Raw genomic sequence first — 16208 nt, forward strand, 5'->3', positions numbered from 1 at the left:
GTTTTTTCCAAAAGACATTTATAGAGGGGCTAAGATTATCTAAAGTTGGGCTGGAGAGATGGCTCAGAGGTTAAGAGCACCATCTGCTCTTCTAGATGTCCTGAGTTCAATTCTCAGCAACCACATGGTGGCTCACAACCATCTGTAATAGATCTGGTGCCTCTTCTGGCCTGAAGGTGTACATGCAGGTGGAGCACTGTATACATAATAATAAATAAAAATTTTTAAAAAGATTATCTAAAGTTCCACGACAGTCAAAAAGATAAACAGAGTGAGCACAGTGGTGCATGCCTTTAATCGCAGCACTCAGGAGGCAGAGGCAGGTTGATCTCTGTAAGTTGGAGATCAGCCTGGTCTACAAAGCGAGCCCAGGATAGCCTTGGATATCCTGGATAGCCAGGATACACAGAGAAACCCTGTCTGGGGGAGGGGGGAGAAAAACACTTTACAGAGAGTTGAAATCAGTACTTTTTTTAACCTGGAGGTGGGGGAGGATCTTTACTAGTATATTACTTTCTTTTTGACAAATAATCAGAAGAATGTGGTCCCTAAAGTATAATGCAGTAGTGTAATGCATGTAGGCCTGTGCAGGGCTAGTAAAGTCATAGCCTTTCTTTTTTCCCCTAGCCTTCTTAGATTCTTCGACTCTGCAGCTGTTTTTTGACCTGTATCATTCCATCCCTCCCTCATTCTCACCTTTGGTAAGTCAGAACCACAGTTTCTAAAGCAAGCCTATTTCTAAAAAGTAGCATTGTAAACCATAGGTCTGCTGTTTGCTTTTGCAAAATCATAGAAGTAAGCCAGACATGATGGTAGGAAGACCTCTGTGAGTTCAAGTACAACCTTGTCTGCATATCAAGCTCAAGGACACCCAGGGCTACATAGTCCTGTTTAAAGGGGGGATAAAGAATGAAGGAGGATTAGTTACCAGTTGATGCTGAGGTTATAACCTGAAGGTTCTAGCAGCAGAGCCTTCATTGCTTTTATTGCTCCTTCCGTTGTTAGGATACAGCTAGCTGTCAGCTCCTTCTGTCCCATCTTGCGTCTATAACCCTAGTGATTCCCACAGGCTAGTGTGTGAGGATTCATGATACTTGTCTAGCTAAACATTGAGACTGGCTGGAGATGTTTTTAACTCCATCAGGCACCCCTGTAATACCAGCACACGGGAAGTAAAGACCACTGTATTGAAAACTGAAAGTCATTCTTCCTCTCACATAACAATTTTGAAGACAAGAAAGTCCTGAGGCCAAAGTTACATAGTGATAAATAATAAAGTGAAGCACCAATGTGCCTTTCTCCTAAAAAGCACTGGGATGCTGCTTTTTAGAGCAGTAACTTACCTTAGATTACAGGGTCATTCCAGTTCTAAAACACTGTTGGTCCAGGGATTTTTGGACTTAAAATACTGTTGTTCATGAAATATATACAATAAAGTAATGGAAGCTCTGTGCCGTGTTTCTGCAATGGATCACTTTCCTAGTCATTGTACTTTTCCAAATTAACAAAGGTCTTCCCTTTAGCATAAATACAAATTCAGTGTTATTTACATCCTCAAGTTACTTCCAGAAAAAATAGCAGTCAGGAGGGTTAGGGTTCAGTGAAGCAAACTCACAGTGACCAAATAAGGCATGGTAACATATACCCTTTGGGGCTAGTGGAAGTGGAACCTGCGAGAGCTCAACCTATATACTAGGAGACAGCTATACAGCAAAAGCTGAGCCAGTTGATAGAGCAACTGTCTGCTTGTAGTCCAGCCAGGGCTGGGAAGGAGAGCACCTTTGTCTTTGTACCTTCTGACCTAGTGCTTCCTGTGCCTGAAGCCAATCCAAAGCAAGAGCAACAGCTGTGTTGCTGCTGGGAATGGAACATGTAGAAAAGACCAGAAACTAGATCTGGAAGGACAGACAACAAATAGCACAGTGAGAAAAGGAAGAAAACACTGATGTTCAGGACATGGATTTGACCTGATTGTTTTACCACAGTTCTGTAACAGAATAAAAAATAGAAAAAAGGGCTAGAGAGATGGCTCAGTGGTTAAGAGCACTGACTTGTTTTTCCAGAGGTCCTGAGTTCAGTTCCCAACAACCACATGATGGCTCATAACCATCTACTGTAATGTATTCTGGTGCCCTCTTCTGGCGTGCAGGTGTACATGCAGACAGAGCACTGTATACATAATAATAACTCTTTTAAAAAACAAAAAATCTAAACCTCAAGCCTTATTAAAACTAAAAAATGGTTAGCATTTTTAAGGCATATATATATATAGATCAAAGAAGTAGTTGAAGTAGCCATGCTATCTAAGGGAGTTTTCCAAGCTGATTGTAGCCGTGGGTCATTGCTGTGATGAACTGGGATGGATGTTTGTTTCTTTGATAAAGCTAATGAGTGTTACAGAGGCCACAGCTGCCTGTCTCACTGAGTGCATTTGTGTTGTGCCTTGCTTGCAGGTACTGTCCTGCTTAGTACAGATTGCCTCAGTCCGGAGATCCCTATTTAACAATGCCGAGAGGGCCAAGTTTCTCTCTCATCTTGTTGATGGTGTTAAACGAATACTGGAAAACCCACAGGTAAGGTTTCTTACTGCGTTAGTAAATGGCTGGGTGTAGAAGTTCATCAGGGGCTGCACATGGCAGAAATCCCAGGGAACAGCTTAGTCTGCACTTCTGAAGATCTATGGATACTGTGAGTTGCATTTGCTCTAGAATACAGAAGTCACAGGGAGAAGTCATCAGACACAAGCCAGCAAACATGGATCCAGTTGATTTTTTTCTTCCTCACGAAATTAAGTCTCTAAAGAGTGGTTTTGTTTCTCAGTGTTTAACACTGACACGATAACATACAAGGCTTTTTCAGAAATAGATTCCATAATTTGGTGACCATTTTTTGTCCCCTAAGTACCATTTTTCTTCCAGATATTATACTGTTGGAAAAAATTTTAGATACATTGTGTGTTAAGTATACTTAGCTTTGTTCCTCTCTTTTAAAATGCCTTTATTAGTTCAACAAACTGTATTAAGACATACTATGTGCCAGATTATGTAAGTGAATAAAACAAAGCTTCTGCCCTGATCAGTAATAGAGAGTAATATTCATAAGGAAATACAAATATACTTATACATTTACATCTTACAGTATTGGATATAATTATATACTAGTATATGATAAATATCAACATGAAACCCTTGAGCAGCTTTTGCTTATTAGAAAATCTTAAAGTGCTTTGTAATCACTTCAGCATACATGGAAGTGACATTAGTAAGATTCCTTTTGATCTCTGAGAAGCAGACACATCTGAGGTGGCGCCCATTTTTGCCATTGATCACTTTTAGAAAAGTAGTATGATCCTGTTTCCTACTCTGCCACTTGAGGCTAATGACCCCATCTCATGGGTGAATATTTTGAGCTAAAGGGATAATAAATGTGATCAAACCTTTTAAAAGTAACTTTGTACTTATTTCCAAGCCTTCTATAGCTGTGTTTTTCTGAATTGTGATTTGCAGCCCAGACGCTGAAAAACATATTCTTGCCCTTTCCTATGCAATGCCAAGCACATGTCATTCTTGGAATGTGGTGATCAAATTTTCCGTTTTATTTCCTTCCTATGCCATTGCCAGAGTTTATCAGACCCAAACAATTACCATGAGTTCTGCAGACTACTGGCCCGGTTAAAGAGTAACTACCAACTGGGAGAATTGGTAAAAGTGGAAAACTACCCTGAGGTTATCCGGTTGATAGCCAACTTCACAGTGACCAGCCTACAGGTTTGTCTTTGATCACTGTCTTTCTATTTCGTTATTGCAATCTTTTCTCTTGCATACTGGCTTTAACCCTATAAAAACATTGTTGGAGTTGGAGTGTTGCTTGGTGGTTGAGCACTTCCATAGTATGTGTGAGGTACTGATTTAACTTTCAGAATCATGCCTACACATACCCACAACATACCCTGCAAAGTAGTTACTATTACAGACTATTTGCATTTATTAGTATAAGGAAAGGTTTGGAGTTTTGAGGCTCTGCATTTGATCCCATCATCACAAGAAAAATAAGTTTAATAACTGTGGTTAGAGGAACTTGTAGAAAGTATAAGGACAATATTTTGTTTTACTTTTTTATTTTTAAGATTATAAGTACATATTTATCTTCTCCTTCCTATCTTCATGCCCTTCTATACATTCCTCCTTTCTTTCTTCAAAATTCATGGCTTTCTTTTCATTTTTATTGTATGCATATACTATGTGTATATACATATATATTCCTATATGTAACCCATTCTGTCTATATAATCTTACTTGTGTGTATGTTTTTAAGAGCTGACAATTTGGTGAAGTGATTAAACTGCTTCATTGTTATTATTTTTTAATTAATTTATTCAGATTCTATCTCAATTGTTATCCCATCCCTTGTATCCTCCCGTTCCTCCCTCCCTCCCGCTTTCACCCTATTCCCCTCCCCTATGTCTGTGACTGAGGGGGCCCTCCTCCCCCTCTATAAGTCTAATCTTGGCAGCCTGCTGTCCTTCCTCTGAGTGCCACCAGGCCTCCCCATCAGGGGGACATGGTCAAATGTGGAGCACCAGAGTTCGTGTGAGAGTCATTCCCCACTCTCCACTCAACTGTGAAGAATGTCCTGTCCATTGGCTAGATCTGAGTAGGGGTTCAATGTTTACTGCACATATTGTCCTTGGTTGGTGCAGTAGTTTGAGCAGAACATCTGGTCCCAGATCTACCCGTCATAGTGTTGTTCTTGTAGGTTTCTGGGACCCTCTGGATCCTTCTATTTCCCCATTCTCCCATAATTCTCTCACCTTGAGTCCCAATAGGAGAGAGTCTTCTCATCTATCCCAATTTCCTGGTAAGTGAGGACTTTCATGGGACATCCCTTTTGGACTAGTGTCCAATTATGAGTGAGTATATATACAATGCAAGTCTTTCTGCTTCTGAGCTAACTCACTCAGTATGATCACTTCTAGTTCCATCCATTTGCCCACAAATTTCAGGACTTCCTTGTTTTTAATAGCTGAGTAGTATTCCATAGTGTAAATGTACCACAGCTTCTTTATCCATTCTTCAACTGAGGGACATTTAGGCTGCTTCCAGGTTCTGGCTATTATGAATAAGGACAATATTTAAATTAGAAAGAGAAGGGCTGAAGACATAGCTCGGTAATGGAGCGCTTGCCTGGCATACTTAAAGCCCTGCATTATATTCAGTACTGAGAGAAGGAGAAGTCTTTTTACTACCTTTCTGAAAAACAGAAGATAGAACTGGGACCTAGGCTGAAGAATGAGAGAAGATAGAGCGCCAACCCCACCCCCTGTCATGTAGCAGTACATTGAGGATCTTTTGTTTTGTATTTTACGTCGGTCATCTATGAGCGTTAAGGAACAGAGAGAGCTTGGGTGGGACTTTGGCATCACTTCTTCCTAATAAGCTGACCTGCAATTCTCCTGCATTCTAATGTCTCAGACCCACCTTCATCCATCTTTCCTTGTCATCTGGATTTATACAGTCAGCACTGAACCACCTTCTTTCTCATTAAACTCTTAAATCTGAAGTACTAGTACAGCATCACTTTTTTGTTGATTTAATAAAATACCATGACTAAAAGCAACTTTCAGAAGGAAGGGCTTATTTGGTTTGTGGTTCCAGAGGGATGAGTCCATTATCAACCAAACATGGTTGTGCATGCCTTAATCCCAGCACTCAGAAGGCAGAGACAGGTGGATCTCTGTGAATTCAAGACCAGCCAGGGCTATATAGGGAAACCCTGTCTCAAAAGAAACTAAAAAAGAGTTCATCGTGGTAAAGAGGCAGCAGCAAGGACAGGCATAGTGGCAGGTAGGATCAGGACGCTGAGAGTGCACACCCTCAATAACAAGTACAGAGCTGAAAGAGCGAACCCGGGCAAAGCTATGAACTCTCAGAACCCTGCTCCTGTGAGAGACTTCCTCCAACAAGACTACTCCTAACCCTTCCCAGACAGCACCACCAACTGGGGACCAAGTATTCAAGGGTCCAAACCTCTGGGGAACATTTCTCTTTCAAACCACCACAACTAGTGTCTGCTTGAATGGGCTGCCATACAGATTCAAGCCTCTAAAAACTTATTTTGTTATTCTTTGTGTCAAATGGCCTGGGATTTTGTGTACAGAAAAAGAAAACATCCCTTTTGTTCTCTTGTTGTTCCTTAGCACTGGGAATTTGCCCCAAATAGTGTGCACTATCTCCTGAGCCTGTGGCAGCGGCTGGCAGCCTCTGTGCCATATGTCAAAGCCACAGAGCCTCATATGCTGGAAACATATACTCCTGAGGTCACCAAAGCCTATATCACATCCCGTTTGGAATCTGTGCACATCATTCTGAGGTAAGGACACATGGACTACCACCACATTCCCTTACCTGCAGCCCTGTATCAGACTTAAAGCAATCAGATCCCAAACTGACAAGGGGAGATGGTGTTAGAGCTCTGTTTGTTTATGGCCGTCTGTCTTTGCCTTTCCCTCTAATGCCTTGATATGTCCCGTTGTATCAGTGTCCATAGCAGTGTCTGTGAATACAAATACATTGCATGTGCTTGCCCTTGCTTCTAATTTTCTTTACAAGTGAGGCCTGTTTATAGGGCACAGGGAGTAACGGTTATAATGTCCAAATATAGAATTTAGTGAGAATTCATAAGGAAATAAGTAGATAAATAAGATTCCAAGATCAGGTCCTAACTGACTTTAATTTCAGAACTTGTAAGTTCCAGACAGCTCATCATTAACTTGTCGTGTTAGCGTAAGAGTTCCCATCTACCTTGACTGTTAACTGGACAGAAACCCATGGTTAAAGAAATGTTAGACAGTGGCTGGAGGGATGCTCAGCAGTTAAGAACATTGGCTGCTCTTCCAGAAGACCCAAGTTCAATTCCCAGCACCCACATGGCAACTCACAACTGTCTGTAACTCCAGTTCCTGGGGATCTAACACCCTCACATAGACATACATGCAGGCAAAAACACCAGTGCACATAAAGTAAGAATAAATAAGTCATTTTTTTAAAAGAAAAATTTAATGTCATATTAAATCAAGTTGCCCCTCTTGTATATTTTCATTGCATTTCTCATAATATACTTGGATTCTAGGGTCTGCAGTATTTGGCTTTGGTTTTTATTTGTGGTGTTTTGTTATTGTTTGGGCATTTTTGTTTGTGGTTTTTGGTGGTTGTTTGGTTTTTGTCCTTTATTTGCTCAAACACATTTCAGTTGTCTTTAGTCTATGGTTGCTTGGGGTGGGGGGTGGGGGGCAGGGCGAGCGGGCCAGGAGTCAATTTTATTCTTCCACCATGTGGTCCCAGGGGCCAAACTCAACTTGATAGCAAGTATCTTTGTCTGCTGAGCCATTTTACAGGCCCAAGTTTGTAGTCTTAAATGTTCATGACTTGGGTCCTTTCAAAATATGAGTATTCATGAAATTTACTGGAAAGCCTTTGTCTAATTCACTTGGCTTCCAGGAGGGAATGCTGTACAATGGAGAAATGTATAGAGATTCTAGACACAATAAGCCAGTTTTAAAAGCTGTATACTCTTGGCATGTTCCTGCATTTCCTTTTTTTAAAAGCTACAAATAGTTATAAGACTACCTTGTGATCTTATGAGAATCTCAGAGAAAAAAATTTTTTTCTTTACATTAAATAAAAGAAGGTAAACACAAGAGTTCAGAGGGGTTAGAAACACAAGACTACCAGGTTTGGGGCTGGAGAGATGACTCAGTGGTTAAGAGCTGTTGTACCAGAGGACCCGGATACAATTCCCAGCACCCACATGGCAGCTCAAAACTGTCTGGAACTCCAGTTCTAGGGCATCTGACACCCTCACACAGATAACTATGCAAGCAAATACCAATGCATATAAAAATAAAAGTGAATAAAAACTTAAAAAAAGAAAGAAGACTACCAGGTTCAATGCAAAGGTATTGAAAAGATTAAGTGTCAGTAAACTGTCTGGTGCTAGAGCAAAGGCATCTGTACTAAGACTTCTTAAGTACCCTTCCATGGGTGAAGTTAATGTCGATCCTCTGTAGTTGAGGAGAAAGAGCTGCTGTGTCAGGGAAATTAATGGGCATATTTTTTTAAAGAGAGCTGCCTTTTTTTCTTGGGAGTAGGGATGGCCTGGAAGATCCCTTGGAGGATACAGGTCTGGTCCAGCAGCAGTTGGACCAGCTGTCCACCATTGGACGTTGTGAGTATGAGAAGACATGCGCACTCCTTGTGCAGCTGTTTGACCAGTCGGCCCAGTCCTACCAGGAACTGCTGCAGAGTGCCACCGCCAGCCCAATGGACATTGCAGTGCAAGAGGGTGAGTGCAGTGTCCAGGAAGCACAGAGATCCAGTCAATCCCCTTTACCTCTCTCTGCCTCCCTTTGCTCCCCCAGCAAAAAAAAAATAAAAATAAAAATAAAAATCTATTAGCTGTTATTACCTCCATGTACACAGAGTGAACAAATGAACAAGTGCCAAAAGGGGACTAAGACCAAATAATAAATTATGTGCAGGGCTGGAGAGATGCCTCAACAGTTAAGAGCAGAGAGGTCCTGAGTTCAATTCCCAGCAACCACATGGTGGCTCAGCCATCTATAATGAGATCCAGTGCCCTCTTCTGCTGTGTAGGCATACATGTAAATAGAGCACTCATATAAATAAGTAAATCTTACAAAAAGAAAAGAAAAAAATTATGCCCACAGTGGGTCTTTTTCAGGAAACAGTGCACTCCAAAAGTAACGGTCTTGTCTGATACAGGAATGCTTATTATGTGACCACTTTCCCTCTTGGTATCCAATTACCAGAGTAGAAAGATAGTCATCCTCTATCAGAAAAGTAGCTTTACTAGCGTACTTTCAACATCAAGAGGTCGTCAACTTTACGACAGTGGCGACAGAGCGGACACTAAGGAGTCTTCTTCCTACTCCAGGACGACTGACGTGGTTGGTTTACATCATTGGAGCTGTGATTGGTGGCCGAGTTTCTTTCGCCAGCACTGATGAGCAGGATGCGATGGATGGTGAGCTTGTCTGTCGGTAAGTGCCCGTGGAAGCCTTTCGATCTCCTTGACTCCTCAGTGCGTGTTACAAGGGCCTGGTGGCACTGGCCGCCAGCTGTAGAGCGTCTCTTAGGCAGCTGCCCATGAGGATGTGGAGCTGCTGGGCTTACCTAGTTAGTTCTTATGTATATGCAGTAAGACCTCTGCCTACAGCTGGGCACAGTGGTGCACGCCTGTAATCCCAGCACTAGGGAAGCAGAGGCAGGTGGATTCCTGTGAGTCCAGAAGCCAGCCTGATCTACAGAGTCGGTCCAGGACAGCTGGGGCTGTACACGGAAACTAGCAATGAGCTAATCTAATCCCCTTCATCTGCAAAGTGAATTTGAATGCAGAAGATTGTTCCATTCATAATCTCAAGGAAGTTCCAAAAAAGATGACTAATTTTATATTTGTGTTTTAGGCGGTTTAGGCAGTAGAGACTTGGTTTCCTCACCAACATTTAGAACCTGCAGAAAAGACAATCCAAAGTGAGGGATGAGGGGAGAGACATGTGTGGTGGTTCTGAGCTAGCTTACGTTGTTGACGGTGCCAAGGTGTCCTGCTGTTGAGGCCATCATTGTGCTTCTCCCTCCAGGGTGCTCCAGCTTATGAACCTAACAGATTCCCGCTTGGCTCAGGCTGGCAATGAGAAGCTCGAATTGGCCATGCTGAGTTTTTTTGAGCAGTTTCGTAAAATCTACATTGGGGACCAGGTGCAGAAGTCCTCGAAGGTAACAGGCTCACAGCTCCATTTCTCACTTCTCAGATGTGGAGTTACTGATGGAGGGGAAACAGTTGATCACAGTTACAATAAGCCTCCAGATTTCCAGTATTGGGATAGTCCAAATGTTTTCTCTTAGTCTGTAGAATTCTGAGAATCATCAGTGCATTGGGCCTGTTTCTCTAGTGCTCCATATGCTTAACAAATGGCTAGTCGAAACATCTGTTGTACTTCCCCATATTGGCAGTTCCTAGTCACTATACATGAATTAACGTTGAGAACAGCCGGTGGTTTTGGCAGTTAGGAGAATTTTAGGATTGAAGGGAACCAATAAGGGAGCACAGCCTCCACCTATTATTTAGAACACTGAAACTAGCCAATCCTTTCAGTAAATACTTCCTAGGACTGTCCCACGTCTTACTCTCTGAGTGTAGACACATTTTAGACAGCCCAGATTTGTGATTGTTCTAATATGTGTCATCTGATTACTATCTCTTTGCATGACACCAGCTGTACCGCCGACTCTCAGAAGTTCTGGGACTGAATGATGAGACGATGGTGCTGAGTGTCTTCATAGGAAAAGTGTAAGTGTTGTGGCTCACCGTCAGCAAGAGGCCCTGCAGTCCTGTTGCAGCTGTGCAGTGACCCAGGCACTGCGCTGCCACTGCCTTACTGTTCCAGCCTTGATCGTTTGCGTCAGAGAATTGTGCATTTGAGTGTGTGACACGCTGTGCTTAGAGATACGGCCCGGCCCCAGAGCATTCCAGGCTTGTGCAGGATTTTGCCCAATCTTCTCTTTAGCCTATGGAGTCACAGTTGAAACAAAATGGAGCTCCTTCCCGTGATTGGTGTTTGCTCTTTCACTCTCCATCACTGAGCTGTCTGGGATGCCCAGAGTAGGCATTTGCTTTCTGGTGCTGATTTCCATTAGGAATGCCTGCCCCATCCACAAGGGGAAAGCCGCACTCTCACATGGGCTTATTACTATCTTCAGGAAGCATCATATCCTTCAGCAGTCTTGAGTCTCCAAAATTTGCTCCTGCTATTTGAATGTCTTCAAAGTCAGTGCTCCTAATTGGCCCTTTTCTCGTTTTGTTTTTGTTCTTAAGTTATGTCCCTTGGTTACATTTTCCTCTTTTTAGGAGCTCAATTTATCAAAGCACACACTAGGAGTCAAATAATAACCCAGGGCTGTGTGCAAAGTACCATTTTGCTTCCTTGCAACTGTCCCAGCCTAAACACTGATATCCATGTGCTGGTTAATAATTTAAGATGGAAAAAGCAAAGGGGGTCTAAAGGACTCTGCCAGCCAAGAATCCAGAGCAAGGGCTACTAGAGTTCTGCAGCTGACAGTGGATGGTGCAGGTGCAGAGTTGCATACGTCTGCATGTTATCACTGCCGCAGAAATCTCTTACCCTTGCTGCAGAAATCAGCCCTGGAGTGCCCCAGAATTCCAAGGGCCTGGGTATGGGCCAGTGTAGCTTTGGAACCAAGTAGTGAAGATTATCTGAAGGATAATTTTTCTAGTCAACCAAATGTAAGTACAGAGATTTTATACCTTTTTTTTTCTGTGGTTGTGATGTCTGTGAATTGGTGATACAGATGTGTGGTGACTTGACTGATGAATTTCTTCTTTCAGCCCTCAAGAAAATCAGGCACATCAAAAGTTTCTCTTGCTTTTTCTTTTCTTTTTGTCCTCCAGCATCACCAACTTGAAGTACTGGGGACGTTGTGAGCCAATCACCTCCAAGACACTGCAGCTTCTCAATGACCTCTCCATTGGATATCCTTTAAAGTCGGCTCTAAGCAAATCAGAGCGTGCTTGCTTTCCTGCTGCCACTCTGACTCAGGTGCAGCTGGTTCTCAAGTGTCTTCTGTTTCCATAGGATCCAAAGGCAAGACTCACACAGAATCTGAAGTAATCCCAAGTCCCTAAAAGTGAGGCACTGCACATTATAATAGTTGACTACAGATTTATCTCTGACTGGTCCTAAGACTCATAAATAAATACTAGGGACTCAGGACCTGGATCGCTGATTTGTTCTCTGACCAAGCTTTTAGCATCTGTAGTGGAAACAAAATCTCTTGGCTCTTCAGTGTAAGCTTTCCCACAGAAGTAGTGGCTTGCTACCCTTGAATTGAACATCTGCTGTAAAGTTTGAATTGCTCCACAGTTGGGAGCCAGGAAGTACAGGAAGCACTGTACAGTTTGTTTATTTGCTTTGGGTTTTTGTGGGGTTTTTTGAGGGTGGTGGTGGTGGTGGTGGTGTTTGGGTTTGTTTTTATTTTTTTGTTGTTTTGTTCTGTTTTTTGCTGTTGTTTTTGAGACAGGGTTTCTCTGTGTCCTCTTAGCTGTCCTGGACTTACTTTGTAGATAGACCAGCCACGTCTGGGACTCACAGAGATTCGCCTGCCTCTGCCTCCTGAGTGCTTGCACTGTGCAATTCTTAAGCACCGTTTTCTCAGTATTCAAAACACTGTTCATAGCTAGTACTTTCGTCTATTCACAATGCACAGTGGGTACTCAGGCAGGCCCAGGGAGAGATATTGTAGGCTAGTCTGATTCTAAGGGGAAGTAGCTGTGGTACTGATTTTCTTAAAATTAGCAGTTTGGTGTGGGTGTTCTCTTTTTAATCAGTTGAATACAAACAAACACTTTTGCCTATTTAGCAGTATCCTGCCCCTGGGGCTAAGACAATACGGTATCTAGGGGACGCATACTTACTCTGGAGCAGTTCTTAGTCTGCACCCTACTTTCCTTGACTGTGTCCCTTTGTCTTTACATACAGTAGTGTAAGGAAGCTAGTGAAGCTTAGCGCTGTACAGTTCATGCTGAACAATCACACGGTGAGTGGTCTCAGCCCTTCTCCCGCCCATCCTCCAGCCACCCACACACACGTTCTCAGCACTGCAAAGCGGGTGTTTCAGTTGAGGCCCTGGGTCCTGCATCTCTACCAGACTACACTCCTGTCACCAGAGCTGCTTTTGTGGTCAGGATGCCTGAACTGTATTAAAGTCACCTATTGCTGTATATACTTGGAATAAACCAGTAATAACAGCCACAATAACTTTAAAAAGTAAAGCATCCATGTATTCTTAAGGAATGGCCATGGGGCTGGTGTGCAAGGGTTCAGTAATTCTGAAATTACTGACTTGCGTTCTACCTCTAACCCATGTTTTTACCTTTTAACTTGTTTTCTTTTTTTTAATAGAGCGAGCACTTTTCATTTTTGGGTATTAACAATCAGTCCAACCTGACAGACATGCGGTGTCGGACTACCTTCTACACAGCACTTGGGCGTCTCCTCATGGTGGATTTAGGTACTGCTATAAACCCTAGAGGCTCAAGAAGTAATCTGGCCCTGTACTAAATTTTTACCTGAGGACAGAGTATGGGGGAAGTCTTCTCTGCTGTTTCAACAGTAACAAAAAACATCTGAAATAACCCCTTCTTTTCACAAAGAACACATCATGCTGTCAGGCTCCCTGTACTGGAATAGAGTAACAGTGTGCAACCAAGTTTTCATGTTGACATGCCGGAGCGATGCTCTCCAAGCCGAGTACAGGAGCGAGCACCTGTGATTCTGTTGTTTGGGAGACTGAGGCAGGAAGACTGTGGTTTTGAGACCAACCAGAGAAATATAGTGAGATTCTTGCCTAAATACTTTTTGAAGAATATAAAATTCTCTGTATCAATGCCACATCTGTAAAATAAGAGAATCTTGAGACTCTTGTTGGCCAGAACCACCTCCACCTCACACTAATAAGCAAACCCACCTGCGTCAACAAAGGTATGACTCTGTAGGCCTCCAGTGCACGTGGACAGCAGAGATTAGTCACCCAAGTAGCACTGGTGGATCAGCTACCCATTGAGGCTCGGTGGTGTTTATCATTGTGGCTTTGAGCTATTTTAATTCAATCCCACTAAAATGGCAGGAGATTTTCTAGGTGTATGAAAGGCTACTAAGGAAAGTGCATGTGAGTACAGCCTCCAGAAGCATCTCACCTAGTTCTAACACAACAACCTTGGTCTTTTCTCGACTGATAACTTTCTCACTGAGCACAAAATAAACAGCATGTAGTACCTGTGTACATGCATGACTCTGCTAACGTTTACTTTAATTACGACTAACGCCCCTTGGGATAGGTGCGGGAGCCTTTGGGTTACCTTGGGACCTCCTCCTCTCTTACCCCATCTTATTTCTCAAGCATTCACAACTCAGACTTGTTGGTATCAGAGTCACACCCAGGGTTCTTTCCTTTGCAGGAGAGGACGAAGATCAGTATGAGCAATTTATGCTTCCACTCACAGCAGCATTTGAGGCTGTGGCCCAGATGTTCAGCACTAACAGCTTCAATGAGCAAGAGGCAAAGGTGAGTCCTCCACCTAGCAACTGGTTGGCTTTTGGCTGAAGGCAGTCCGGGGTAGAGCTGGGCTTATGTAGCTCCCAAAAATGTGCACCTTATTGCAAACTATCCCCTGGTTGACATCGGGCCTCCTGTGCTGTTGAGACTTTAAACTGAAGATCTGAATTTGTTTTCTTACTACTGCCTTTTGGATCACTGCTATGTCTTAAATTATATCCCACTTTAACTTTTAATGCTGTTTACTAGTGATTTCACTGTTTTTCTAGAACAGCTCTGCACGTAATTAGTTTTTGCAAAAAAAATAAAAATAAAAACAAAAAGGAAGCTTTTTTTTTTACTTTATTTTATCTGTGTTTTCTACTCTTACTTTTGCTTTCATGTTAGAGTTAGTCAGCTCTTTTCCACTCTTTCTTATTGTAAAACTCTCAGTACCTCTAAGTATATTATTCCAAAAGTATTCCTTTGTTTGATGTTTTTTAGTTTGAAAGTAGACTTTACCATCTTTACTGTTTTACATGTATAATGTTAGGTGTTTCTCTACTACCATAAACAGATTTTCTTTTTCTTTTTTTTTTTTTTTTAATTGTTAAAAAGAAAAAAAAAATGTTTTTCTCACCATCTATTCTGGTCACAGTGTCCCTGCCTGCAGCTTCTTCAGCTGCTTCCTGCCTGCCCACCCATCTAAACAGACTTTCAAAACCCACAAGTGCTGATAGATGGCATTTTCATTATCATTGGTTTCTTTATAATTCCTTATTTCTGTGAAGATTTATTTTGAAGAGTGTAGGAATTACAGCTCTATGGTAGGAAGGACACTTACCTAGAGTGCTAGAAACCCTGGGTTCAACCCCAGCACCACAACAAAACAAGCAAAGAAAAAAAAAGGATTATTTTTTGAATTTCCATATTCCATATATAGAAATTTAAGTTAGTTTTTTAGTTCTTATTTTCTGGCTCTCAAAATTTTCATTCTATCGTTACTCTTCTGTTTTTACTTCATGCATTCATATCCTCCTGACCTATAAATACCTGTGCCAAACTCAAAGATCTGAGGATTGGTACCAGTTCTTTCTGCAGTATCCTACAGGCACCCAAGCTGAGCTACCTAAAGGCCACCAAATAGCCAAGGGGTGATGGGTAGGAAATGTGAAGTTTTACCTGACAGAACATCTTTTGGAAGCCAGCAAGATAGCTCAGTGGGAGCTGGAGAGATGGTTCAGCGGTTAAGAGCATTATCTGCTCTTCCCAAGGCCCTGAGTTCAGTTCCTGGCGACCACATGGTGGCTCACACCCATCTATAATGAAATCTGGTGCCCTCTTCTGTCCTGCAGATGTACATGCAAATAGAGCACTCATACGTAAAGTAAAATCTTTTTTTTTTTTTTTTTTTTTTTAAAAAAAAGGCAGCTCATGGATAAGGACACTTGGCCAGGCCTGATAACCTGAGTTCAGTCTCCATTACTCACACAGTGAAAGGAGACGACAACTCCTTTAAGTTGTCTTCTGGCAACTATGATATGCATGTGAGCACGAGCACACACACACACACACACACACACACACACACACACACACACAATATTTAAAAACTTTTTAATTTTGAAAGATGGAAAACTAAGAGACTTACAGCAAGGTAGTCAGATAGCAGTCCAACTCATACAGTTTCCAAAGGGGAGAAGATCATAGAGCATGACAGTGATTCAGGCTGCAGTGTCAACCAATACCAAGAACCTGCTTCAGAGGATCAGTTAATACCAGCTCTCTCCCATCATCTTAGCTCCATTCAAACCAAGTAAAATTGCCTAAAGAAACCACCTTGACCGTGAACTGCAGTGCACACCCATTATTTCTGTCATGGCCCATATAACAAGTCTTTTAGATTAGTATGTCTTAGACTAGAAAGTTAAGCTCAAAGAGAATTGTTTGCCTGCTTAAAGGAGACTGTTTATAGTATAGTACAGCAGCTTTTGCTAAACAAGTCGACATCCTCAAGTTCCCAAGCACTCTCATGATAATATCATTGCTTTTTGGTTTGGTTTGGTTTGGTATGACTTTTTC

At 42.1% G+C, this 16208-nt stretch overlaps 1 protein-coding gene across 3 annotated transcripts in view; it reads left to right on the forward strand.

The window, feature by feature from the left end:
- The window catches only part of XPO7 (exportin 7), a 100477-nt gene that overhangs the window by 68349 nt on the left and 15920 nt on the right, over nt 1–16208 (forward strand). For all 3 annotated transcript variants that reach the window (XM_084766985.1, XM_084766984.1, XM_084766986.1), the window contains exons 8-19: nt 628–701; nt 2454–2573; nt 3621–3767; nt 6197–6369; nt 8147–8340; nt 8953–9058; nt 9656–9791; nt 10292–10365; nt 11485–11565; nt 12566–12629; nt 12995–13103; nt 14050–14156. In XM_084766985.1, the coding sequence (XP_084623111.1) occupies nt 628–701; nt 2454–2573; nt 3621–3767; nt 6197–6369; nt 8147–8340; nt 8953–9058; nt 9656–9791; nt 10292–10365; nt 11485–11565; nt 12566–12629; nt 12995–13103; nt 14050–14156 (1385 nt within the window). The remainder of the gene's footprint in view (nt 1–627; nt 702–2453; nt 2574–3620; nt 3768–6196; nt 6370–8146; nt 8341–8952; nt 9059–9655; nt 9792–10291; nt 10366–11484; nt 11566–12565; nt 12630–12994; nt 13104–14049; nt 14157–16208) is intronic.

The sequence above is a fragment of the Acomys minous genome, assembly GCF_964271855.1.
Source record: "Acomys minous genome assembly, chromosome: 18".
Taxonomy (NCBI): Eukaryota; Metazoa; Chordata; class Mammalia; order Rodentia; family Muridae; genus Acomys; species Acomys minous.